The 26,234-nt window shown below is 38.4% G+C and overlaps 1 protein-coding gene across 5 annotated transcripts in view; it reads right to left on the bottom strand.

Annotated features, from left to right (window-relative positions):
• Positions 1-11,840: 11,840 nt before the first annotated feature.
• CPED1 (cadherin like and PC-esterase domain containing 1) overlaps positions 11,841-26,234 on the bottom strand; it is a 146,969-nt gene continuing 132,575 nt past the window's right edge. For 4 of the 5 annotated variants that reach the window (XM_082760410.1, XM_082760411.1, XM_082760409.1 and 1 more), the window contains 5 exons: positions 21,505-21,725; positions 21,142-21,243; positions 20,845-20,932; positions 18,830-18,976; positions 11,841-14,927 (listed from right to left, as the gene is read on the bottom strand). In XM_082760410.1, the coding sequence (XP_082616536.1) occupies positions 14,700-14,927; positions 18,830-18,976; positions 20,845-20,932; positions 21,142-21,243; positions 21,505-21,725 (786 nt within the window). In that variant the 3' untranslated portion in view covers positions 11,841-14,699. Of the gene's footprint in view, positions 14,928-18,829; positions 18,977-20,843; positions 20,933-21,141; positions 21,244-21,504; positions 21,726-26,234 lie in introns of those variants that run through there. The other variant, XM_082760413.1, reaches the window with a different exon arrangement.

Genomic DNA, 26,234 nt, shown 5'->3' with positions numbered 1-26,234 from the left:
AGGAAGGAAAGAATGAATACCCTAATTTTTCAAGTTCACAGTCTTTCAAGTTAATGATAACAGTTAACACATCCAAAGCATGGGATTCAGATCATTCCTTACTCACTCTTTCTCCCATTTTCAGTGATCTTACCTGTTTCAGTGTATTAACTTCATCTCTTCTGTCTCAGCATTTCTCCTTTTGTTCATCAGTAATCCTTGGCCTGTTCCTGCTTTCCACCTTTTGATCAGCAAAAATACAATTATAAAAAATCATATGTCTATGGTCTGAGTAACCCAAGGCTCACATAAAGTTGTGCCTCTCCACTGATGGTGAGCATACCAAGTGTTAAAAATGAAAGTGCTAGAAGCTCCCTAGTGAGAAGATGATATGTACTTTAATAAAAGTTCATTTTAATGTCAAATGGTTACAGGTCATTTCAAAGTAGCAGGTTTTATGTCACTTCCAAAATTTTTATTTGGGTTAGCTGTAGAAAGTCTGAATGATCTTGTTATCTGTATAAACATCATTTCTTTCCTTGAATTGTATTAAATATTCAGTGTTAGTTATGTCTTGGAAAATCTAATTTGTGAAAAAAAAGAGCATTTGTGTGTGTGTGTGAGAGAGAAACAAACTTATTTTTCCAAGGTTTTGAAATTCCTATTTTATCATTTGCATCTTGAGAAATATGTGAACACCCATGAGGTTCAGGATCTTGGGTATCTCTTCTGTGTCATCTCCTTGTTACATTTTCTCTTCTTTGTGGACGTGTCTGGGAACCCTTGTGACGCTGCAAGCCTTTCTTTTGTCCATTTGTCACGTCGTCTTCTGGCCATCACATAGCACACTCTCTTCAGACATACAGCTATTTTATAAAACATCACAACAGCACACTAAGGCACTGGATTTGCATCTCAGAATAATATAAAGTCCTTGTGCATTCCAAGTCTCAATCTCTAAGACACATCACTGATACCAAATTTAATCTGCTAACATGTTACCTGTTTCCTGAACTGCCTTCTTATTTCATCTCATCAGTGATCCACTCCACCTCTCTTTCTAACATGATTTTTTTTTGGCTGGACTGGGCACTGGAGTATTTGAACCCCCTTAAACCTTTCAGCAGCATTGTTACATAGGGTCTTTCAGCTTTGGAAACCCTACTCTTGCTATATCACTACAGCTGTGGCGTTTATACACTTGCATAAGGCATGGTGGCTGCGGTTTGAAGTATGTGTAGCCACAGGCAAAATGCCAAAGTCTACAGGGTTTAGGCTGTCCCCAACTTATTGAACTCTGCTAAACTGGCGAGTTATCAAGTAGCTGAGGTTTGACATCTCAGCAACCTTGTAATAGCACAGGCCTAAACCGTGTAAAAGGGCTGTTGGAAAAAAAGGGAATAGCTTAGGTTGTTTAGGGATTGTTTTTGTGTCTGTGTGTTTTTCATGGTCTTCACACAGGTAGTTTATAATTGTTAATAATTTATAATATAATAATAATATACATATATAATAAATATATAATATAATAATATATAATAATTAATAATAAAAAGTTTATACGTGTTAATAATTATTTATTTGAAAATTTACTTTGAATCTCATCTTTTGAGATTCAACAGCTACAAAAATCTTTAGTAACCACCAGTGACAATGGGGTCAGTGCAGTGTCTGAGAACACATGCTTTGCCCTAGTCATGCAAGCGGAGGGGACAATCCCTAAGCATAGCACAGGCAGTGGTAGACATCCCTGGGGATTCATCCAGGAGTGTAGGGCAAGGCACCCTCTTTCCAGCCCCATTCAGGAGTGGGAACAGGAGTGATTCTCCTTACTGGGACACTGCGAGGTGTGACCTCATGTTGTCCTGTGGGCCCAGGTGCCCCCAGGCCTCCACAAACACCAGGAGCTCTGAATAGAGAACCTCAGCCCCTGCAATGTGAAGTGGCAGGTCCTGACCCCTGGCAGGGGAGCTGGGCATTTTGCCCAGCTGTCTTTCCTTCCCTGTCCTGCAGGCTGAGTTGTGGCCTGGAGGGCTGGGAACTGCTTCTGGCTGCTGTGGCTGTGGTATGCGAAGGATTCCCCAGATGAAGCGTAAAGGAACTCGCAAACACAGCTGTAAAACTAAGTGCTGCAGCGTCATAAATATCTGTTTATAATCATGCACACAGTATTGAGTTTCCCTCTTGAATGAACGATTTATTTACAACCTTGACACCAAGTTAATGACTTCTGCCTAGAAATTAGGCATATTTTTATAGTTCCAATATGCTCAAGGCAAGTGCTTTCAACCCTCATTACTGCTCAAAAAATTCAATTATCTTGTAATTCAGAACTTTCCTGCCCTTTAGCTAGTAAAGGACAACAGGCATGACCATCAAGTCCTTTAATTACTACTTTGTGTAAATATTAATCTACTTTATTTCCTAAGTATCCTTACCAGTTGCGTTAGAATTTACTGTTTCTCATCAATCTGCCCCAGCTGTGCTTGGTACTTTTGCGTGTGATAGTCTAACAGGTGCTTCATTATAGTTCCTGATTTTTTTGTATCTGCAGCTGTATCTACAGAAGTGATTAGGAACTGCTTTTGGATAATGAAATTTGAAAGTAAACTGTGTATAATTACTCAGAATTGCTTCCCAATGTCAGACTTCCCATTATCTGTGGTTTAATGGAGCATAAACTTTCTTCAGCTGAACCACAAAACCTGCTGCAGCCTGCATGGTGTCATCTGCAAGGGCAGCAAAAGGCTCTGTTCATTCATGTACAAACATCACGATGAGATGCAACAGGCCTGGCCCACCAAATAAGAAAAATAAAAGAAGGGAAAATAAGACTGTTTTCTGAAAATGACCTTGAAATCACTGTCTTCACCTCATCTTGTGTTTTCTAATGCTTTCTGAACTTCTTTTACATATGTTCGTGTAAAGAAGAGGAAGGAAATATGCATTTCTCTATCTAACCATCAGGCTGTCCAGGATATCACAGTATGCCAGCCAATAATATAGCTGATTCAATTGGAAAAATTTGCAGAGCGATTCAGTATATGTTTTGAAGTACAATTTAATGGATATGTAATTGAAAGCTTTCATGTACATATAGGAAGATTGAAAATGTGATTCAGATGCGAAAATATATGAAAGAGAACTCAGTATACTTTTATATATATATTTTATTATATACATATATTATTATATATATATTAATGTATTTTTTCTTATAGCTGTCACTAATTTTATGTCATTATCATGGTTTTGGAGTACTGAAGCATTATTTTTATTTTTATATTTGAGTCTTTAGATGGGATATCTAAATACACAGAGTTAAGTGAATCACATGTGTTCAAAATGGAGAGGAACATATTCTCAGGTCTGGTTATAAAAAGCCCAGAGCTTGCAAAATTTTCTAATGGTCTCTATTTGATATCTGTGACTACTTTCAAGGAAATAAATGACAACACTATCTGTACAGTACAAATAAAGCAGAAATATAAGTGTTTGCTGAATAAAACTATATCAGATTATATTTGCATCATATAAAGTTAACAGAAAGGTGTCTATTAGATCAGACCCCTGGAGCAGTTTTGAAGGACAAAGTTTCATTGTGTTATTTCTGGCTTTAGAGGTGCTGTATATTAACTTTAAATTTACCTGCCTTACAAAAATAAGCAAACGGTTTAAAAAAATAAAATAAAATAAAAAAATCAGATGTAAAACTACTCCCTAGCTGCAGAATTTGTGAGTTTCAGAAAGTGGCCAGGAGCTATGGAAATAACTTTTTTTTTTTTTTATAGAAGTAAGCTTTAAGACACGTAAAGCTGTATGCCGAGGTGATGTGTTACAAGGGAGACTGCTTTACAGTAAGGCTCCTGAGACCACTTACGCATGTGTGAGTGTGAGAGTTGGTGCAATTTATGCACCAAAATCCAGAATCTGCTCCATTACATGCATACAACTCTGCCTATTTAAATCAGGGGTCTCCACCTCACCAACACCCTCCCCACACCCCCTTAATACACAGTCACCATATTATGACCAGCTAAAAAGGAGGACTTGACTCTAAATGCACCATGTAATTCCACCTATACAGGCACAAGGAATGTTAAAAAGGTAGGTGGGACACATTTTAGCCTTTTTAATTTCCTCTTTTTTTTTTTTTTTTTTTTTTTTTGACACCAGCAAGCCCCATTCTGCTTTTAAAAACATATGCACAACAGAGATTTGATGAAATTCATGCATGGGTGAGTAAAGGATGAAATGGCTCTTAACAGAGCATGGAAAACTGAAATGCACGCCTGCATCACTTTAGTGCTCATCTTCTCACAACTTTTCCTGCTAACAGATTTTGGTTATATGGTGGATCCCAGCTGTAAACATCCTCTTGTCTTAGTTCAGGAGGGGCATGCTGAGATGTGGAGGACCCTATTGCTCTAAGTAGCCTGCACAGCTCCCTCTGGCTTTCTGCAGACACAGACCATGCAATTTACGCACCCACTTCACAGGCAAGAGTCTGTGATCTCTATGCATGTAGCTGAGGTTCAGAGGTACCTCGGCTGTCTCATAAAGTCTTGACTGCTTGTCCACCAAAATAAAACTGATGGAGATCACAACGTCACCAGCTGAGATCTGAACATCAGTTGGCCTGTGAAGGTGGTGTGTGGAGGCTGGAAAAATTATTTTGTTCTACTGTGCACCAACAGGAGTGAGGGGTAAATGGAAAGCATAGGACCAAGAGAAGATGGAAATGGAAAATAAAGTCTGAAAGATCTTAAAAACAGTTATTAAATGAAAGGCAGAAGGAGATTTGAGAAGAAAAAATAAAAGACTTTGAATGTTTTTGTAATAGAAACAGAATTGTTTGTTTGCAGGAATGGTCAGGATGAGCCAGGAAAGCCCATGAATTGCTTGCATGCATTCATCTTCATGAAGAGTAATGTGAGCATCTAAGTAAAGCATGAGCAAATCTGAAGAACTTTGTGCTTCAGAGTTTTGTCATTTTCTGGCCATCTGGAAGCCCTTCTGGGGAGGATCTTTGTCAAATAAAAATATGAGCTGTTGAAGAAAGGAGTCTAAACATGAGGAAAAAGACCCAGGTATCAGGTCCACATATTGGATTCATGTGTAAGTCATTGATACCAAACAACATTATCTGCATTCTGGACTAGATGGCCATAAAATGCTTATGGATCCAGGAAACAGGTCCATTAATAGTTGAATGTGTGGCCATGATGGGGAACTTGCTTAGATGCTTCCATAATTGTGGTCTCTAAATCTAAGACGTCAAAAATAATCTGGAAGGGTACTCAGCACTTCCACTGAGTGTCTTTGTGTCTTTCAAAAGTAATAAGACATCATGCATGAGCAAGGGGGGAGCTTAGATTTCTGTCTAATCAGCACAGCTTGCACTGTCATTAATATTGTTGTGCAGTGAGCAAAGGCCTACAAATACGCCATGGTGTGAAAGTGGAAAAAATAAGGCTAGGTCCACCTATACTGTTTGGTGAAAGGTTCTGAAGCATAAACAGGCAAAATTGTACCCATGTTTTGTCATAACATTTTTACAAGAGCCCTTGTAAATCAAGCCTTGGCTTTTCTTTCAGCTTGTATTCAAGTGACATGTCACTTGGACAATAGCCAGTGACTTGTCTGTGGCTGAATTACTGTTAACCTTAAATGTGCCGCAGGATTTTTCTCTCCTTCAGTTCTCCTTACCCAGATCTTCTATGCTCTGCATAGAAAGCCTTTGCCCAGTTGAGGCAACAACATCATTTTGGTTTCCTAGAATCAAGCAACAAATAGCCAGCAAGCTTTTTCACTTACACATCCCAGAAAATGTGTGGCAAGGATGGAGGAAAGGGGCAGGACCATCCCAGCTTCCCCAAGTTCCAGAAGGTGGCAGAGACCTGGTTATGGTGGGAAGAGCAAGTCTTCTGTCCCAAAATGGAAGGAATCGAAGCAAAACTGCAGTGGGGAGCACCTCCTCAAAAAAAAAAAAAAAATAAAATAAAAATGGTCTTTCTGCATACGTAAGTGCCATCCTTGTTTGGCATACAGTCTCAGTCACTGTCCTTCTGCAACACCAGAATGTGCTGTCTTACTATCTCCCATCAGGTATAGGACCATACTCTTCAGTGTTACGATGGTGGTTCTGTTATTTAGGTGCTGGTACCTTATAAACAGGTCAGCGCACCTGAACAGAACCAGAAGGCAATGGAATCAGTGTGTGCTCAGAGGAACAGGAGCTATTCGTCCCTTGCAGATCAAGTTTTACATGTCCCTGTCAATGTACCTGCCCAGGCTGTGCCTGTGAGCGAGGCCTAGGCAAGCACTATTATTGTTGAATTCACTGTTCTACAGCCAAAATACAACTTTTTCTAGAGGATATCAGCCCAAACTAAAAACAACTGTGAACCTGGGGGACAAATAGTGACTAAATGCTTGATATTCTGCCCCTCAGGAAACCTGGATGCCCAGGGAGGAGCGGAACCAAGGACAGTGTACCCTATTGGCGTCGTGGTGACTGCCTTGCACAAGCTGTGCTGCCTTGTTGAGACAGCCTCTGCTCCAGACTGGCTCCTGCGGAGCCACAGATCACTCATTAAAATGACTTGCATCTCTGCTGAATCTTAATTAAGAAAAGTGAAGCAGGTGTTAACTTGTTTTATAGGCTAATTATAGTCCCTAGGGACTCCCTAGGCACAGCTAGATATAGTTACAGAACATTCAGAAGTTCCTGATTTTGACCCTTTTTGTCTCATTTATGGTCTTGTATTTGTAGCAGGTATTTATTCATATTAATTTAAGGATATTGCTTTGAAGCCAGACATTCTAATCCCAGGAGCTGCAGGACAAGATCATGAACAGGACTTTATTGGGACAAGATGCTGTTTCTGTCTGCAGCTAACCTGAGAGATTGACAGCTCCATTGTGCCTCCAGCTCATCCCATACCTTTCCCCTTTGTGCTCTTAGGGACACTTCTATTCACCTACTGGCATAGCTGCTATCTAATAGTTTCTCAGCCCAAATCATCTGAAATTACTCAGGTTAGTTTACACACTTTAATTTGTAGAGCTCAATTCTAGCTTACATTGTTCTGAGTGAGCCTGGTTAGAGAGCACTTACATGAACAGCTATATCCACAGAGTAACAGCCAGTGATGTCTGGGGTGTAATGCTGTGTGTAAGACATGGAAGAAATGCACAGAGCAGTGAACTTTTCATGGAATCAAATAGGATACATGACCAAGTTGTTTGGTTCAAGCTTCTAACACCTGATAGATGTTTTTATGGCACAGTAAAGTCAGCAGCCCCTAAATTATTTAGGCTCTCCATAGACTTCCAGGACAGGAATAAATGTTGGAAGATGGGGCTCTCAGATACAAGCCAGGTACTTATCTCTGATCTGGTGTCTAAAACTGAAAAATACTTTTTGTGTGTTTTTGTTTTTTTTTGAGTTAAGCACCTGCCAGCTTGGCTTGTCTCACAGAAAGAAAGACATCCATCACGTACTCCTATATAGCCATAGACAGAGATTTGTTCTTCATTTTTGAAAATGAAAAGTCTTGACCTTGCATATCCCATATTACCATTGAATGTTCTGGGTTACCTGCAGGGCTGGTTTCCTCCTGATACAGTGCACAGTTAAATGATCGACCAGCTGCAGGAGCAGATGTTGAAAATGTATCAGCATGTCCTGCTGGTGGTTGTGGTGGGCTTGTGACCAAGTTCTGGATCTGAACGAGCTGAGTGGGAATGTGAAAACTTCATCTACCTGCTCAACGAATCCCATGCCCACTCCTCTGCTGAGCTTACATTTATTTCTCAGAACTTTAGGTCTCCATCACAGGTTTCTAAGTGTTGCTTTTGGCTCTCTGTACAATAAACAATACTGTAGAAGTAATAGATACTGCTAGAGAATAACTCAAGTCTTGGTCTTTCTGTGATGAGTACAAAGTATGAGCACATTCATAATTAAAATGCTTCAGTTAAATATCTGTAGTCAAGTGGGAGGAATCTGGGTTCTGGTGCCTGAAAATAGATGGATAATTTGTTCAAGTTGTTATCCTCGACTTCCAAGCTGAACCTGTTTCGAGGGTCAACATGTTTTGAGTACATATTCAGGCTTTGCTCTTATACCTGCAGGTGTGCTATTTTTAAAGCTCCTCCAGGGCTTCAGTCCTGAGCTGTTCTGTAGACTGAAGAACCACACAGACAGGCAGCAGCATGGGATCACTCAGCCCTATCTCCTTGTTACTACAGAGACATGATGCAATACAGAATTCTGGAGCCAATATTGGGTGGAGCAGTAAGACCTGTTATGATTTAACCTTTTAATATCAGCAGTAAATCCCCTTGTATGTACATATTTTATAATAGCTAGGAAAGGCACAGTGCACAAAGGATGTTGAAATAGAATTTTACAGTAGCTAATAGATACCATTTGCTGTAAAGAGAGATCATCAAAGGCCCTGTTTTATATATATATATAAAAGCATATCAGACCATACAAATTACGTTCAAATTGTAATCACTCCACTAAAAACTTCAGAAGGAGACAACATCATGTTATATATGACGATGTGACTCTGATTCTTTATTTTTAAAGGAAGTCAGTTTGGGGCTAGATCATGCTGGGTGGTGCATTGCCTAATGACTTGCAAGGTCAGGTTTTCAGGCTTTAAAGCGTTTTCCATCCTATTAGGATAAATAAGGATCAGCAGGTTTCTTCAAATATATTTGAGGCACTAAAAACCTTATAAATAAAGCCATAGATGATTATCTGTAAGTATATAGAGTCTTTGGAGCTGGCATATGGAAGTAAAGGAAAGAAGCCTGGCAGAAATAATAAAACTGATCTAGTGACTATAAAACAGTGTGGCTGTTATCTGGGGAGGTTGTACAGTCATTATCAGGCAGAGAAGAAATATTACTCTAAGCTTCTTAATCCCAGTGAATCATAAAGGAAATATGGAAGTTGATAATGGTAAGTACAAAAGAAAAGATAAAAGACATTTTCAGAATATGTCAAGTGAGAAACTGCCAAACACAGATCTGGTCTTCAAATTCAGGCAATATCCCACAGAAGTTAGTGACTTTAAGGGGCTCCTGAAGACTTTAATTTCATCCAGTTGACCTGTAGTGTGCACTTCCTAACTGCCCTGGCTTTGCCAGAGGGCATCTGAGGTATTTGGGCTCCTCACTCAAAGTTTTTAGTTCTCCAGTCTCGTCCTCACCTCGTGTCTCCTTAATATCCTGAGAGAAGCACTGAGGCACTGGCTGCTTTAACTGCATTGCCCATCACTGCTCAAAACAGAGTGGAAAACCACAATGTTGAAAACACCATCTGCCATGGGTGTTTTGTCCCCATAATGAAGCACGAGGGAAATGCCTACCACAGTGACTGTGTGCAAATGTAGCTCATCTCATGCTGTTAGGCAGGAGTGCGCAGAGAAGATTCTTCCCATTCTTCATGCAGAAAAGCAACAGGAAAAATTGTTGCCAAAAGCTGAGAAAAGACACTGTTGTCTGAGATTGAGATGAAGGGGATGGAATTCGGTTGCTTTTTAGAGCAGCTCACCTCCAGAGGAAATCAAGGAGAAGCTGCACAGGTGCTGCATTTCACAAAGACCTCAGGTCAAATTTCATTTAAACATACACTTTATCTTCAGTCCAGGGCTATTTAACATGGTGTACCTTGCCAAGGCTGTTGAACATAGTTGAGGAATTGCAGGAAAGGCTGCCCACAGCTGGCTGGGAACCAGCCAAGCAGCCAGATGGATGAACCTAGAAAAGGGACAAGTCCTTTGCAATAGCAACTGATGCTTCAGGAGGCCCTTTTGTGACCCTGTGGGGTCATCCTGACCATCCAAGTTAATGATTTGAGCACTTTTCTAGGACACTTTGCTCTAGGTACTGACCCAGACTGACACATGTAACATCACCTTTACTACCACTGAACCACATACAAGTAAGGTTAAAATGTAGAGTCTCATTGCACTGTGTAGTCAGGGCTTTTATGCTCAGTGGGTGGTGTGAAGGTACCTGTAAATACTACAGGATTACTATCAGCACCAATACATAGGTGTGCCTGCATCATAAATCATCTGTTCTGGTGTCTTGAAGACCTGTCCTTCCACAGGTTAAGATGGCAGTGGAATATGACTTGATAAAGGCAAGCTCTGTAAAGAGCTAAGTGCTAGTGCACCCTAACTAAGTACTTACCATAACACAACTGTTTTTTCAACAGGGAAAATCACTGTCCTAGAGGACAGGCGTGCTTCAGCCAGCTGCACTCAGGAACAGGCTGCCCAGGGAAGTGGTGGAGTCACCATCCCTGGAAGTCTTTAAAAGACGTTTAGATGTAGAGCTTAGGGATATGGTTTAGTGGGGACTGTTAGCGTTAGGTCAGAGGTTGGACTCGATGATCTTGAGGTCTCTTCCAACCTAGAAATTCTGTGATTCTGTGATTCTGTGATCTTTTGCTGTTGGAATTGACAAAAAGATTAAGGTAATAACATTGATATATTGAAGATTCACCCTGTATATGCAATAATCATTTCTCAAATTTCCCAAATCTGAGATTCCTAAGGTGAAAGAGAAACTTCTCTGGTCATCTGAAAGAAAGTTCAGTGTGAAGTAGAGCAGGTACTTGCAGTCATACTAGTGAGGTAAAACAAGCCAGATGCAAAGCTAGCAGGCAACCTATATTTTTTGTCTGAGACTACAGGGGCTTGTTTAGAAGCTTGACTCTATGCCAAATAGCTCACTGCACCTCTAAAAAAATTGCTTTACTCTAAAAAAGTAATCTGAAAGATCCCTGGACTGCAGTCAACTTAATATCACACATATCTGCTTCTTCAAAGCATTCTCTTTGGCTCAGCATAGCAACAGAAGCATAACTATTAGTGGTTATTTCAACCTCGAGGTAATCGGATGCCCTGCTATCCCACCCACTAAGTAAATAAATTGACTTTGATGTCCTTTTAATATATCACAGAAGAGAAAAATAAGGTAGAAAGCCTATATTTAGTGTTGTGAAAAAAATATTATTCTAAAGAATAACATTTTCAAATGAATACTAAGTGTAAAAATAGTATTTGTAGATCATTCTTTCAGCTCCTTGTCAAATAAAGCTAGTTGAAATACAGCATCTCCAATGACAGAGCTGACTTGCCAGGGTATTTCCCTAAAAATAGGAAAATCTTTTTTAATTACAGACAATAATTCCAAAGATATTCGTTGGGATGGACTTGATCATGGTGGCTGTCTACACTACAAGGCTAAAACCCAGATAATTGTGCAAAGTTTTTGGAGTTATATGAAAGACAGTGAGTAACTCATTGGACAGTGATACATCATTCTGCAGATTCAGCTAAAGTTAAAGGGATGAAGTAATAGCTGGGATTACAGCTCTGTATTTCAGGGTATTTATTTTTCACAGCACAGTTTCAGTCACCCTACCTGTAGTTTAAAGTATACATTGGTTCCACTCTAAATTCCACATGCTGCTGGGCAGAAATTGAGCAGGAAACACCACTTCTCAGTGTACTTGTTCCCCAGCCCGATTATGTCAATCCTTTCACCAATTATAGGGCCATTCATGTCTGTACCAGGAGGAGGAAAACTCACCTTAACAATCAAGTCCTTTGCTACTTTAATGGTGCATAATGTGACTAAGGTAAATATATGGGAGAAAAAAAAAATCAACTATATTATGAGTCAGTCTTATATAGTAGGAGCACTCTGATGCTTATTCAGACAAAATGTCATAGCAGACATGATAATTCTGCAGTAAAAGGTACTCTCACTGGAATTCAGACATAGTAATTATTTTATTGTCTTAATCTGTAAATGTTGATGCGTATAAGCAAGCAGTACTTCCATATCAATCTCAATTTTCTTCTTTTATGTACCTATAGATGACAGACGTATTTTATAGTGAAATAGTGAAAAATGTGTGTTTTCACCTGTTTTAGTCTCCATTCTTTTCATTTATTCATAAGATTATATGGATCATATATAGTGATGGAAAAAAATAATTCAAAGAACTCATTTAAATAAGGATCTGTTTACAAATTGTATCAATACCTTTGTACACATGTAGATACATACACAGATAGGTAAAAAAAGCAAACATACAGAAAAATTTCAACTTGCTACATTTGAAAAAATATTAAGATTTGGAAAACATTAAGACATCTGGGTGTACAGCACATGTAAACCATTTTGTGGTGAAACTGGAAGTGATGAATTGTACATTCACCAGTATCAGCTACAGTATAACAAAGTCAGCTCTATTCATCATTATAGCTGATGCTTCAGCAATTGGCTTTGATTAACAAACAAGTAACAAAACATACAAACTCAGTTCATGCCTTAAAAACATTTGTGTACATAAAAATAACAGCAACAGCATGTGGATTTAAATGAGCAAAGGAAATCTTAACAGAAGTAGAAGTGTAATACTCCTATCGTTGATCATCTCAGTGCCAATGACTTCTGGCTGTGTTTTGCATCTAGTGATATTAATGGCATGATATGAAATCAAATTTAAGGTTGTGATGACTTGGAGTTCCAGACCCAAGTTTATATATTATTTAATTTTCATACAATTATATTCCTTAGATTATCACATTGCTCAAAACCAAATGCTGACATTTTCAGTATTTATGCACAGTTCCTGACCCTTCTTTTCATGTAAAGCTCCATGTCAGGGAAAATTTATGTAGAAATTCAGGGACATTTACTGTAAGCACAGCAGCAGCATATTATAGAGAAACACATACATACTCACATTGTCACACCAAATGTAAGGTTATTGCCTAAATTAGGAGCTTTGTTAATATAGTGGGAAGTCTCCTAAATTAGGTAGGCCAGATCCTCTTTCTGAGGATCCTCTGACCATTTAGGGAAGTTGGGCTCCAAACTGCTGTCTTCAGCTACCTTATCTAAAGTAGCAAGAATTCACAATACTGCATTATTACCTGGAGATACGGACTGTGTTGATTTTATGGATCTTTGGTATATCTTAAATGTGGTGTCATGAATTTCTAGTCCTACTTCTATATAGGGCAGCCTTTCTGTGTACTACCAAGGCCAATAGGATGGTGGTTAGTTCTGCGCTATAATTTATCTTCACTGACATTGCTTGTGGCTTCCTTTCCCAAAGACAGTGGAAGCAAGTGAAGGTTTATATATAAAATTTTGAGGGGGAAGAAAGTCACAGAGCTCAGTGGACCCTTCATTAGACTCATACTTACCTGGTTCTGAGTCCCCTCTCTAGTGCATGGTGTGAGTAGTGCCTTGATTGCCAGCTCCATGACTCCATAACTGGATTTATACTTTTGAAATGCTCTTTTATTATTAATAGTAGTATTAGTATTAGTATTATTTAGATTTCAAGTGTTCTTGGTGCATTTTAATCATACAAAAATAATACTGTGTTGTCTTAGGCCATTTATAGAGTGAATAGCTTCAAGGGGCTTTGTTCTCTGTCCCCATTAACACATCACCTAGCTGCTAAGATTGGACCACATTTGGTTTCCCATCAGGGTACCACATCTGTGAATTTGCTGCCAATGTTGCAGACAGATTCTTCCTATGATGATAAACTCTCTCCCTTGGCTTTCATTCAGAGCAGGTCTGCAAAAATGGGTGATGTAGATGGTCTACAGCATGAAACTGGAGTCCAGAGAAGGTTTAGCCCCCACCAAGCAAGAGTTGCAGGCAGTATATTCTGCCCTCAGGACATCACATACTGCTTGTGATAGATTAAAAACAGACAAACAAACAAACAAGCAATAAAAGAGATCTTGAAGTTCTTATGTGTGCTTGCAAACAGTACTTTTCTCCTGTTTGTGGTACTGGCTTCACACATCAGCAATTCTTAAAAAAATCATAAAAGAAAGGGCACTTCCACGCAAGGACCACACTTCCTTGGCTTAAGGACCAGGGCAGTTACTGAAGCACATATCTAAGCAGTCTTCCTTCACATGGCCACTCTCCTAAACTGGGACTTTAAATAAGTTTATGTCATCATATTCACTATATTTACATGCTACATTGAGACAGTTACAACCAGTCTCAAGTCTAAGTAATCTATTTCTGTATTAGCTTTAGAACATGCAGAAAATAGAGTAGACATCTGTTCCATCTATGATACAAAGAAGGGGTGTGTTTTCAGGAAAAACACTAGAGTTCCAATGTAAAACATCAATAGACATTTTCAAATCTAAAAACCAAGTGCCTAAATAGAAAAGATTTGATATTGAAGGGGAACCAATCCATGTACAATAAAAATCTTTAAAATGGAATGTAACCAGTTTCTAAATACATTCAAATATTACAGTGTCTCTATAAATAGAAAAATAGATAGTGTTGAAGAGCTAAAGCAGTCCTTTCCAAATCATTCAAGTGTATACATTTCTCTCTCTTTACTATCATTAATAAACAGTTGCTTGAGCTACAGCTGTTCTAGCTTTTGGCAACAGTTCAAGTAACTGCCCCTCTTCTCTCTCTTTGCATCTTTTCATCTTCTATTCTGAAACCATAAAACTGCCAGGGCATATCTCCATTTCATAAAGATTTAGGAAAAATATCACTTCTCCAACTCTGTTGGTACATGTGCAGTCAACAGAGGAAGCACGTCATAAATTCACTATGGTCTTTCGATTGTCGCTCAGGTGGCGGCACATCTCTAGTCCCAGTGTGACATCCAGGAGAGGCTATGTACTGACAAGCTCCCTCTTACTTGCACAGAGCCTGCTCAGAAGGATTTCAGAATAAACTTGGTTTATTGGACCTCGGACGTGATATGGGGACTGAGAATTTGTTGAATAGTCCTGCAGTTGTGATAGCTTGCTTTGACTGCTGAAATATTTCCCCAGCGTATAGTGCCTTGATAACGTCATTGTTATGTGTGGACTTTCTTCAGAGGGATTGGATTTCACCACCTGCAAAAGAAGTGACATATGTGAATGCTTTCTGCATGCACCTAGCAGAATACATGTACACAGCTGTGTCGACACAAATGTTGAGACAGCTCTCCACAAAGCAGGTCCTGATACTCCTACCTTGAGCTGCAAGTTGCTTACAAACACTGTTTTAGTGAGCCAAATTGTTAGATTACATGCTGTTTACTGTGCAAGATCCTACTCAGTTAAGCCTTGAAATCTAAATGTATAGCCCCAGTACACTCACTTGGCTGATTCTGTAATGTCTCCAGTGTTATTAGGCTCTGTGTTCTCTTCATTAGGGACAATTTGATCTTAACTACCAAATTCATACTTCACAGCTTGCCTGTACATCTACCATGGAAAAAAAAACTCGGGATAGCCCTGACTTACAGAAAGGTATAAATGTAGACATACTCTGATCCCAAGAAATTGAGGAACCTATGCTATTTCTCATCTGCAATCCCTTCTAGTATGTTCTTGCTCTCAGGTTTTGATGCAAGAGCAGCGTAGCTCCATGGTGGGCTGAGAAGTGGACCATGACTCATTTCTCCAAGAAGGGAATTCCAGTGCATTTCAACAGCCCTATATCAGCTTCGATGTTTTGGGGCAGCATACTGACAAAACCACAGTGTGGTTCAGTAACTTCTTCTTGGACCCCCAGTATGTATAAATCTCTGGGATTATCATGTTCAATACATGTGGAATAATTTAATGTCTATGGGACTAGTGAGAAAGTGAAAGGTAGCGTCCTCAGAAGCTTGGTGGCTAAAAGGGTCTCCTGTGAGATGCTGAAGGCCTGGTCTCAGTGAATATGCTCTTACTGATGAATAATGAAGCAACTTCATGAGACGGAGAGCTCAGAACCTTGCACAGACACAGGGCAGAACACCCTGACCAAGTCAGTGGGAAATACAGAGACAGCAAAAGAAGAGCCAGGCACTAAACTTTCTTGGCACAAATATAAATAAAATAAAATAAAATAAAATAAAATAAAATAAAATAAAATAAAATAAAATAAAATAAAATAAAATAAAATAAAATAAAATAAAATAAAATAAAATAAAATAAAATAAAGTTTATTTATTAATGTGTACATTTATGCAGGAGCATGTTAACTTGTAAAAAGATGATGTCTTTTTACTGTCATTGAACAATGAGAAACAATGTTCATATGTAGTGAAGTTCATAGTAAATGTATTGAAACAACCGACACAAAATTAAATGTGAATGAAGGAAAAACATGTCCAAAGGCTTGAAAGACTGGGCAGAAAGGTCATGACAGAGCTGGCTGGACTAAAAAAAGACCAAGAATTATCCATGTAGAAAATTAATATGTCCTCTGATCAATTTGATACCGTTAAGCTGTTATTTGTTTTCAGGCAATTACTGCAGGTTCATTTTTCTAAATTAATGCCTTAGATCTTACAGCTATTCCAAAGTGATGCCACCTTGAACCAATCATCCAAACTGCATTCCTGTTAGGCATGATCTCCAAGGAATGCAATCTAATGTTCACCCAGCAGCCAGGCACTGATTAAGATACTGAAATACCAAGGTTGCTAGTTTCTGTGTTGTGCCCATGATTTCATTGCTGTTAAATTAGGGAATAAATCTGAATAAAAAATAGACCTTTATAACTGCTGGCCAACCTACTTCTCCATAAGCATTTGTGATGAATGAGGTAATTAAGAAATCATGTTTTCATGTGCGCACAGAACTATGTTTGGGCAGAAAGTGCCAGAGTTATGCAAGATTTTTTGTCCCAGATCAGTATAACTCACCCATTAGACTAGACCCTTTGGCAATCAGAGCAAAGACTGTAGGGTCTACAGAGCTGCAGATTTCTGTGCTGTCAGGGTGACTCAAGGCCCTCTGAAGTGTGTCAGTGTGAACCCAAATAATTTATCAGGGCAAACAGAGGAAATATTTGACCACCTAGTGAGAACTAAATGAGATCTGACAAATATATTTCAGGTTTTATTATCTGCACAGAACGGGTGGCCTTCCATTGCCTTATGGCTGTGCTTTACTTCAGAAGGCATTTACAGAGGGGTGCTCTCTTCTGGGAGTTTAGGAAGTTATTTTTAAAGAGAGAGAAAGTGAAAGTACAAAGCAATATATTTAATCCACCTCATCTGGTTTCATAAAACATGAAAAGTTTTGGACTTTTACATAGCATTCTTGGCTCCATCCTCGAGGCAAAATGCCATTTTCCAAGCAGAAACTGCTTCAGCACCTGATGAAACTCCATTTGCCAGGATTCAGAAATAAACTGATGACAAAACTATTAAAACTAATGAAGTATCAAAAGCATTCAAGGACTTTATTTTTGCTTTTGTCAAGGATCAAGTCTGTTTTTTGGTGTCTGATGGGTTCTCTTGGGCACATCCATGCCTCTTTCAGCACATTGGCCTCTCAAGCCTCATTAACAACAGTGCCATGATCCAAATTCTTCCCTGATCTTCCCCAGAAACACATACCCTCTGCTGAGATCCTCAGACAGAAAAGCAAGGCCAAATCTGCACGAGCTCATGAAAAATGAAGGAAGAATGCATGAAAAATGCTGATGACTGATCATGCCAGGCTGTTTTCCACCTACAAAGCATCTGAAATATTTTCCTTTGAAGTTCTCCATTTTATTCAAAAGCTCTGTGGAAATGGCAAGCATCAGCAATGACCCACGAAGTATACCTACATCTTGGTCTTAGACACAAAGGGGGTCAAGGAATCTGTCTGGGCAAAAAGGAAGGAGCCATGTACGCCACAAAACTATTTATCCATTGCAGAGGTATCTGCTCTGTGGCTTCCCTACTTCCCAGCTCCATTTGGACTGAGCTATGTTCACCCTTTTAATGCATTGCTCAGAGAAGATTAAAGGATCAGTTAACTAACCACATCCATTATGTTTGGTCCCAGAGCAGGACAGAGGCCCCAGCAGTGGGCTAAAAACATATGAGCTTCTGAGGATTCTGAGGTAGAAACCAGCTGTGAGGTTCACATTCAGCACATGAGCTCCAACAGGTCTGAAAATGCTCCAAGACCTGTGCTCTGCCCCAGTCAGCCTCATACTGGATCCTAATCATGGCCAGTTGCAGCTGACTGTTTCTCTCTTTTGGGAACGCATTTATTGTCTCATGGACTGTTCTGTCCCTGACATTGTTGTCTCAGTCTGGGATGTTTAACCAGAAAAATCAAAGCCATACATTTATTACGTTTTTATTATGTTTTAAGTGTGCTGCAGCTGAGATAATTACATTTAATCCATAGGCTATAAGAAAATGGTCAGGCTTGTTGTGTTAGGGCTTGGCTGGCAGAAATCACAAGGACACTCTGGAATATATGCTTGAATTTAGTTTCATCTCCACTGAATTTTGTTTTGTTTGGTTTAAACTACTAGGTTTAATTGGCCACAGTGTATTTTGTTTTTCAGTATATACTGTGGTTGTCTGATGAAGGAAACCTTATTATCAGAACTTTGCATCTTGTGGAACTTTAAGGAAAATATATGATAGCTGTACTGACATTTCTTCATGGCAAAAATTAGTACTTCTACCTTTTTCCAGGTGTCATGGCCCAAGTTTGTAGCCATAAAGGTCTGCAGAGATTCTGTGCTAACCCTGTGCACATCCAGGTCCCAGGAAGAGGTTTGGCCAAGAGTAAGTCTTGGAAAACCAAGTCTTGGAAAAATTGTTTTTATTTCAAGGAGATGCCATTACACCAGCTTAGCCTGTCCTTGGGCAGTGAGGGACAAATGCCACCATATGCATATAGCTGCCTCCACAGCTTTTGTTCAGGATTATCTGAGTCACGATTGTGAACCTACCTGCATACCTTTTTGCTTCTAAGCACCTGGCAGTTAAAATCTCTTTTAAATACCTGAAAAAGATACAAAAACTTACCTCATGGAAATGGCAGCCACACTTCCCCCGCAGAAATTCTTTGTAGCGTCCCATTGTGATGACAAAGGTGTCAACAACTTCATAGCCATAATTTTTTGCTGTATCCAGGATAACCAAGTTTTCATTCCACAAATTTTGCACTTCTGCCTGTGTTCCAGATAAAATATTGCAATGTTTTGTCAAAAGTACTGTTTAAAGGTTATTTTATACTCCCATTGAAATAAATAGCAAAACTTAATTTTAAATAGGATAATCATTTTATATTCCAGATGTGAATTACTACAAACACACTCTTGAAAAACACCTACTACTCCAAGACTTTTGTACATTTTTGCAGAAATTGTTTAGAATACGTTTTGCAGAAAAGAAAATGTCATAAGAAAATCCACAATTTTTTCCCTAATTACACAAAAAATCAGGTTGGTTTCAAGCTGATCTAAACTAAAAATCATATTAGCAGTAATTGTAATTATTTTTCAGTAGTTGCACAGCTTCCTCAATGGGAGTATTTCAATGCTGTTTAAAATGTACTTACTTGAAAACTTTCTAATACACACTTAGCTAATATAAGCTAATATAAGTAATATAATTCAAGAAAAAAAAAAAGAAAGAAGAAAAAAAAGAAAAAAAGTCCTATGATAAAGATGTCTGTGTAACAAATGGCTAAATTGTTCCTATAAGGGACAACTTCAGCTTCAAAGCCACTAAGACTATTCCTTAAAAAGGAATATAAGACCATGGGTGTCTTAGACACAGTCATAGTGAAAAAGAGATTATTTCTCAAGATACTGCAGGAAGGCCAAAAATAGGAAAAAAAAGTTAGCCATAAATTTGTCAAGGCAGCAGATATGAAAAGGAAAAGAATGAGAGTTGCATATTGTAGTTGATTTCTGGAGTTTTATGGAATTTGCTGGACGAGAAACAGATAAAACTAATCCAGAGATGCCTTTCATATTCTTCTATCCTTGCTTCACCTACCTGAGATCAAAGTTCTACTTCCTCCTAGGACTGAACTCCTCTGAAATCTATGGGAGGAGCTTATTTTCTGGATAATAGGAGGACTGTTTTTCCTCCTATTGATTCCAACCACTTCCCCAATGTACCCTAACTTGGTCATGTGTATAAACTAAGAAAATGGTTGAAATCAATAGGAGGAATTTGTGTAAACACTATTGGAAAATAGTACTAAGCTAGAAAGAGGGAATGGGCAAAATCTGGCAAGGCAGTTTCTATAGCAAAAATCACACAGTGAATAAAGCAATCTGTTACTGCTGTAAGAAGAGGTGAATGCCAGTCCTCAGTGTGATAGGACTGCTGGACATAAACTATGAAAGCTTAGAAAGAGTACTGTGCAATGCTGGTAGGCACTATTACTCCTTTCTACCCTTCAATGCTTCCCAGACTTGTCTGTTCTACACATTTTATATGAGTTCTCTATCCTATCAACCAAATTGTAAATAAAAATGCTGAATTGAATGAGTTACACAGGATATTGAAATGAGCCCATCTGCTAATCTGAGAGTTCTTGGACATGATTTGAATTCACTATATCATCCAGTTAACATACAAGTAACAGGCTAAATTCACTGGTGTGTTCCAGCTGCTTTGTAAGTTGGTTAAGACATTTATGGAGAGCTAGAACACTGAGTCTGATCCGGCAATGATCATAGAAGAAGCCTGGGGAGTGTCTGTGCTAGACGTGGTAGAAAGAGCTATCTGCCTAGCCCTAACTCAACTTCTCAAATTTGGCAGCAGACATAATGGAGGTTGTTCTAGTTCCTGGGACAGCTGACTGAGCACAGTGTCTCAAATGACTCAGATTGCAGTGGAATCCATGAAATGAGGTTAATTGGTTTGAATACACACCAGCAAGCCATACTAGCAAATGCAAACATTCTTTCTTTGATTCACTTAAAGCTTGCTCAGCAGAGGAGGTAACATTTTTGACCATACTGAAAAAAATGTTTGCTGAAATGACAAGTCTTCTGTGAAAATGCACTCTAAATATAGCTTACCTGTGATAAAGAATGTATTCCATCCACTGGGAGGTGAAATCCCATCCCTATAGATTTGATAATTACCAGGATATTTGATAGATTTTCCCTGTTTGGCAAATTAAATGAATAAAAAAATCAGGACACACATTTTACTTAACAGACACACATCAAAAGACTTTTTTTTTCTTTCAAAGTCATTTAAGTGCACACCCCTGAGAAAACAAATGAAATGTTTGCATTTAAAATTTCTGGTCATTTCCCATAATTTGTCTTATCAAGAATTGACTTGGAATACCATTAAGCGCATAACATTACCTGTTCAACACCTTTTGGATAATTTGCAGGTGATTGGAATTAAGCCACTGAACGCCACCTACAATTAATACCGTCTGGTCTGTGTTCTCTAGGGGACGTGATCTGAAACCCAGAAAGAAAAAACAACACATGTTGTCTTAAAACAGATGGCAAACATTTTAACTGCATTGCATTGCATTTCAGTGAACTGTATCTGGCACGCTGATCAGAGGCCTGATGTCATATTCTACTATTTTTCAACCACACAATACGGTCTGCACACGTTGTGTTTAATTGTTTGGTTACTTTAATTGCAAGATCTGTTAAACACATTTGTGAATAGAATAAAACACAAGCAAGCCAGCAATGGAGTTCATACAGTACCTCTGTAGCAGTTGTTCTAGCGCTTTTTCAAATGTTGGTCTCTGTTTTGCAGTCATCCAAAACTGGGGATAATAGGAGTAACTGATAAATGTTTTCCCCTCATTGATATTATGATAACATTTAACATCATGAGTCTTTTGCCATTCTTGAAGAGTCTCATTCACTCTTTCTATTAGATAGTACATCATCCCTCTGTTAGTTGAGTCGCCTATAAAAAGAATCTTCAAATGGAAAAAAGATATATGACTTAGAAGTTGTACACTCCAAAAAACAAAAGGAAAGAAAAGAATTCAGCTAGGCTGGAGGTTTTAAAACCTTTTCACAGCAGTCAAGATATCTCTCTGTGAGCTGCCAGTTCCAAAGGCATGACAGCTCAGTACTAAAATTCTCCTTTAGCAAAATATTTGTGATCTGATTAACAAAAAGATTTTCAAAGACAAAATCAGTCTTAAAAAGTGTAAGTTATAGATGGCTATAATTACGGAGTTACTGCTATTTTCTTTAGCTTAAGGTTATATTTGCTTCCAGTTGCTAGTATAGTGCCTCTCTTGACTGCTTGCAGTTTCCTGCTCTAGTTCCTCCAGTTTTTCATGTGGTTTGCTCCTACACAGCATGTCTTGCTAAACTTCTGTCTTCCATAAATGTGATTCATTTAAATTTACACCAAAGTAACACACATCAATGAATGCAGCTGCTGCCTTATTTGTAAAGAGATGTTTTTTTCTGTCATTTCAGAGAGAATAAAAAAGGGAGTTACTCTGGTGACAAAGAATCTCAATACAGTCCTGGGGTGTGTGTGACATGACCATTAGGAAGCATTGTGTCCTGAAGAGAGTTGGAAGACACTTCAGGTTGAGCAATGTGTCAGCAGTCTGCAACTGAATAGTCAGATTTATTTAGGGTTGCTTCTACAAGTTCTGTTGAATCCCCTGCCAAATCAAGCATCTCTGTATGTGGAGACCACAGAATGTAAGGCTTTTTTTTTTTTTTTTTTTTTTTTTTTAATGTAATTGCCCCATTTTTAGTGGATAGGACTAACATTTCCTCCTGCTGAAAAGAATGTGTAAGCAAAGGCAAATGTTCAAAGGTGAAAAGGAACGTGTAAGCAAAGACAAATGTCTAAAGGCAAAAAGAACCCAGGTTCATTGCGGTTCTTTGATGAAACTGTATGTGTAATCTCCTGATACCACAGTCACATCAGCCATAAGTACACACAGAGAAGCATAAATGTAAAATGGGGAGTCAGAAACCCTACAGAGTCATGACACAGTAACAACCCTGCTTTCTGTGCAGCAGGATGCCTCTTATCCTACCTCCTCGGGCACTAGTTATCATCCTGTACGTTGTTTTTTTTTTTATTTGTTTTTTAAACTTGATTTGTTTTTTGATGTTTTACAACTTCCACCTTGACTATTTGGTTATGCAAATAAAATTTAGACTACACAATATTACATATTTAAGAACATATTTGCAAAGCTTGTCTTGGAGAATTTATGTGGTGAAAGCATCATGGACTTCTCTCATCTAATACATCATCTAATACATCTCTATCTATCTAGCCTCTTCAGGAATGTCACAGTTTTAGTGACTGGCTCCAGTTTCCACTATGAGCCTATTGTGAGTAAAAATGAGCTACAGCAGTGTAACAAAGAAAGTTCCCATAGTATAGAAGCCATTTCAGATGAATCCTGATCTGGTGGCAAGGCCAACAATGCACATGGCAATGACATGACCATTGTGGGTAGCAGAGAACCATTATGTGTGGTAGCAAATACATTGAAACAAGCACTGAACACACAGGGGCTCTTTAACCTCCTGTTCTAGACCTCTCAAAGCTGCTTCACAGCACACATTTTTAAACAGCTGCTGTTCGTGCTTGGACAGCACAAGCACTTCTCTCACATGCAAGGGGATTTCCGACTCTTTTCATATTGTGCCACAAGAAGCATCCTTAAACCAAGCATAACATGACTCAGAAGTCAAGGATCCTTGGTAATGTAAGGATCTGTTAGATGCTCTCTCTCTTTCTCTCTCTGACAAACACAAACATGCACACCATTATTTACAATTTGGAAGACAGTCTGCACTTATGATATGACCTAATTCTAAAGTAGGCTAACTTGAGGTTTTAAACAAGAATTCTTTTAACTTGCAAAACATCTTAATATCTTCAATCTGTCTATATCCACGTCTCTTTAATCTCCATTTTATGAGTCCATCACTGTAGTATATAGATGTATATCTACTTAAAGAGTAGTTCTCAGATATTAGTAGAGAAGGTTATCATTAACTTGCCGTGTGGGTGAGAACATTTCTATAAAGACATAGAACACCATTAGCAGAATAACAAACAAACTCTACCAGGCTACACACTGTAGTTGGTAGAACATGTTAGATTGTTTCTCTTCTGCTATTCTATCTACCATGATGCCATTTTGGAATCACTAATTGCAAAGGAGCACATTCAGTTATAAATTACACTGATTTGATAAATGCATCTTTTTGCTTACTCTTCATTGTACTCTGACTAAGATGCTGATAGATATTTTTCCTTCTAGCTGTATTTGATCTAATCTCATCTACCCCTGAATTCAAATAGCAGAACAAGACAATTCCTCCCCTCCCTGCCCCACTCCACCCCCTCAAAAAAAAAAAAAAAAAAAAAAAAAAAAGTGAAGAAATACAGCCAAGGCCAACACTCTACACTCCATAATCTCTTATAGTGTCAAGTGTCATTCTAAATATTTTCAAAGTCTCAAACATTGCAGACCATCAATGACAGAGAATGACTCATCATGACTCATCAGACTCTTTCTTTTTTTTTTTTTCTGATGTCAAAAACAGAGCAAAACACTTGCCCTCACACACTCTTCATTTACTCTTTCATTTCTTGCAAAGTGAAATCATGGTTTTGCTGAAAAACATATAATTAAATCCATCACTGCAGTATGTGAAACCTATGGTCCCTGTCCTCTAGCCCTAACAGAGAGCTCTGAAGTCTCTCTGTAATCTTCACTGGACATATCAGCAGTCACATCCTGGAGACTGTGTGTACTGGGATTTTGAAGGGAATGCTCTCCAATAAATGCAGCAAAGATCTCATATGGAAAGATAGGTGTGCAGTCCTTGTAATCCAATGCATCCCAGGCTGCTGGATGCATAGCATATCATCAGCAAATCTGTGCACACTGAGCATCCATTCATTAAGACCTTCTCTGTATCCAACAATCTGGTTCTAACAGTTGTTCCAACCATCTGGAAATCCTGGAAAAAAATACTCCTTTTCTTCTGCCTAAAACAAAACTCATGGGGAAGAACGTGACATTCGTAGGTTATCCTACCTGCAAAACCACTTTTCAAACTGCCTTTGTGCAGAACTGACAGAGCATATTTTGTCATGGTATGCAGACCATCAGAAAGCATCTTCCAAAGCATCCACCCTTTGCAGATCCGCTTCATTATTAGTAAATGCTTGGACAACTCAGAGGCTAAAGTCAGTGGTGTATAGCCCCTGGAATAAAACTTATGTCTTTCAAATAACCCAAGAGCTTTGATGAATTAGAATAATCATTAAATGTAATTGAATGCGTGGTAGTTATGGCAACAGTTGATTCTTTACAGTTGCATGAGCTTACTGTAACTGTGCATGCCATGTACTATTTGAATCAGGGCTCTGTGGATATTTAGCTCCATGACAATAATAAGCCAAAGAATGGTTCAGGTGTGAAGAATGTTCTGTAACTCATTTACATAACAGTCTGGCACAAGGCTCAGCCATGCACTGTTCAGGTCAATGGGGGATTTGTCTGCAGGATGACTAAAGGATCAGGCATACATAAGGCTATAATTTTACCAGACAGAGAACAATACTTTCACACAGACAGATGTTTTCAGTGTCTTCTGTTGCAAATGTTTTTTTTGTGAAAATAAATAAATAAATAAATCCCTTATAGCTTACAGGCCTTAAGAGATTGTGTAAGCATAGTGGAATCCACTTCTTAACCAGACCTATCATTATAAATTAACCATGCTTAGGAAATTCAAACATCTGTAAGTCCAAAACAGTACTTAACTCCAAAATATTATTAAGAAATAATAAGCTAAACTTCTTGCTTTAACAGCTGAATTTTAAGTACTTCAACAAATATTACCTTTTCATATTTCCTGTTCTTAATTACACATGATTCAATGGTACTTTGTTATAAGACTAAACTGAACAATATTTCTCAATGATAAACAAAATACATATCCCTCCCTGTTACTGAGGGCAGCTTTCTATGTGTTGCTAATTGGATAAATAATTACCTGTTAGAACCCCTTTTCCTTTTACCTATTTATAAAGATCTTGTACAGAAATCAAAGCTTAATGTTTTCACAGAATTGCATAAATCTTACAGCAAAAGCTTGTTAACCACACTTACAGAGGATTTTGTTGAGCCAATATAATACAGATATTTTTATTATGCCTGCCTATTTCTTTCATTCAATTAGAGCATATATGTGGAGTTCCCTATGAACAACATAACCTGTATCTCACTACTTACTAAGAGTTTAAAACAGTGAACAAGGGCTACAGATACCAAGAGTGGACTGAATGAAAATCTACTTGGCCAGAACCACTTTAGACTCAACACTTCAGAATTTTCCTGTTTACTGTGTCTGAAATGTAAACATATGACTGACTAGTCTTGCTAACACATCATAAAGAAAAATAAGGCTTCTTACAAACT

This window comes from Aythya marila (assembly GCF_965140915.1).
Source record: "Aythya marila genome assembly, chromosome: 1".
In the NCBI taxonomy this organism is placed as follows: Eukaryota; Metazoa; Chordata; class Aves; order Anseriformes; family Anatidae; genus Aythya; species Aythya marila.
This window is presented reverse-complemented; position numbering and strand designations above follow the sequence as displayed.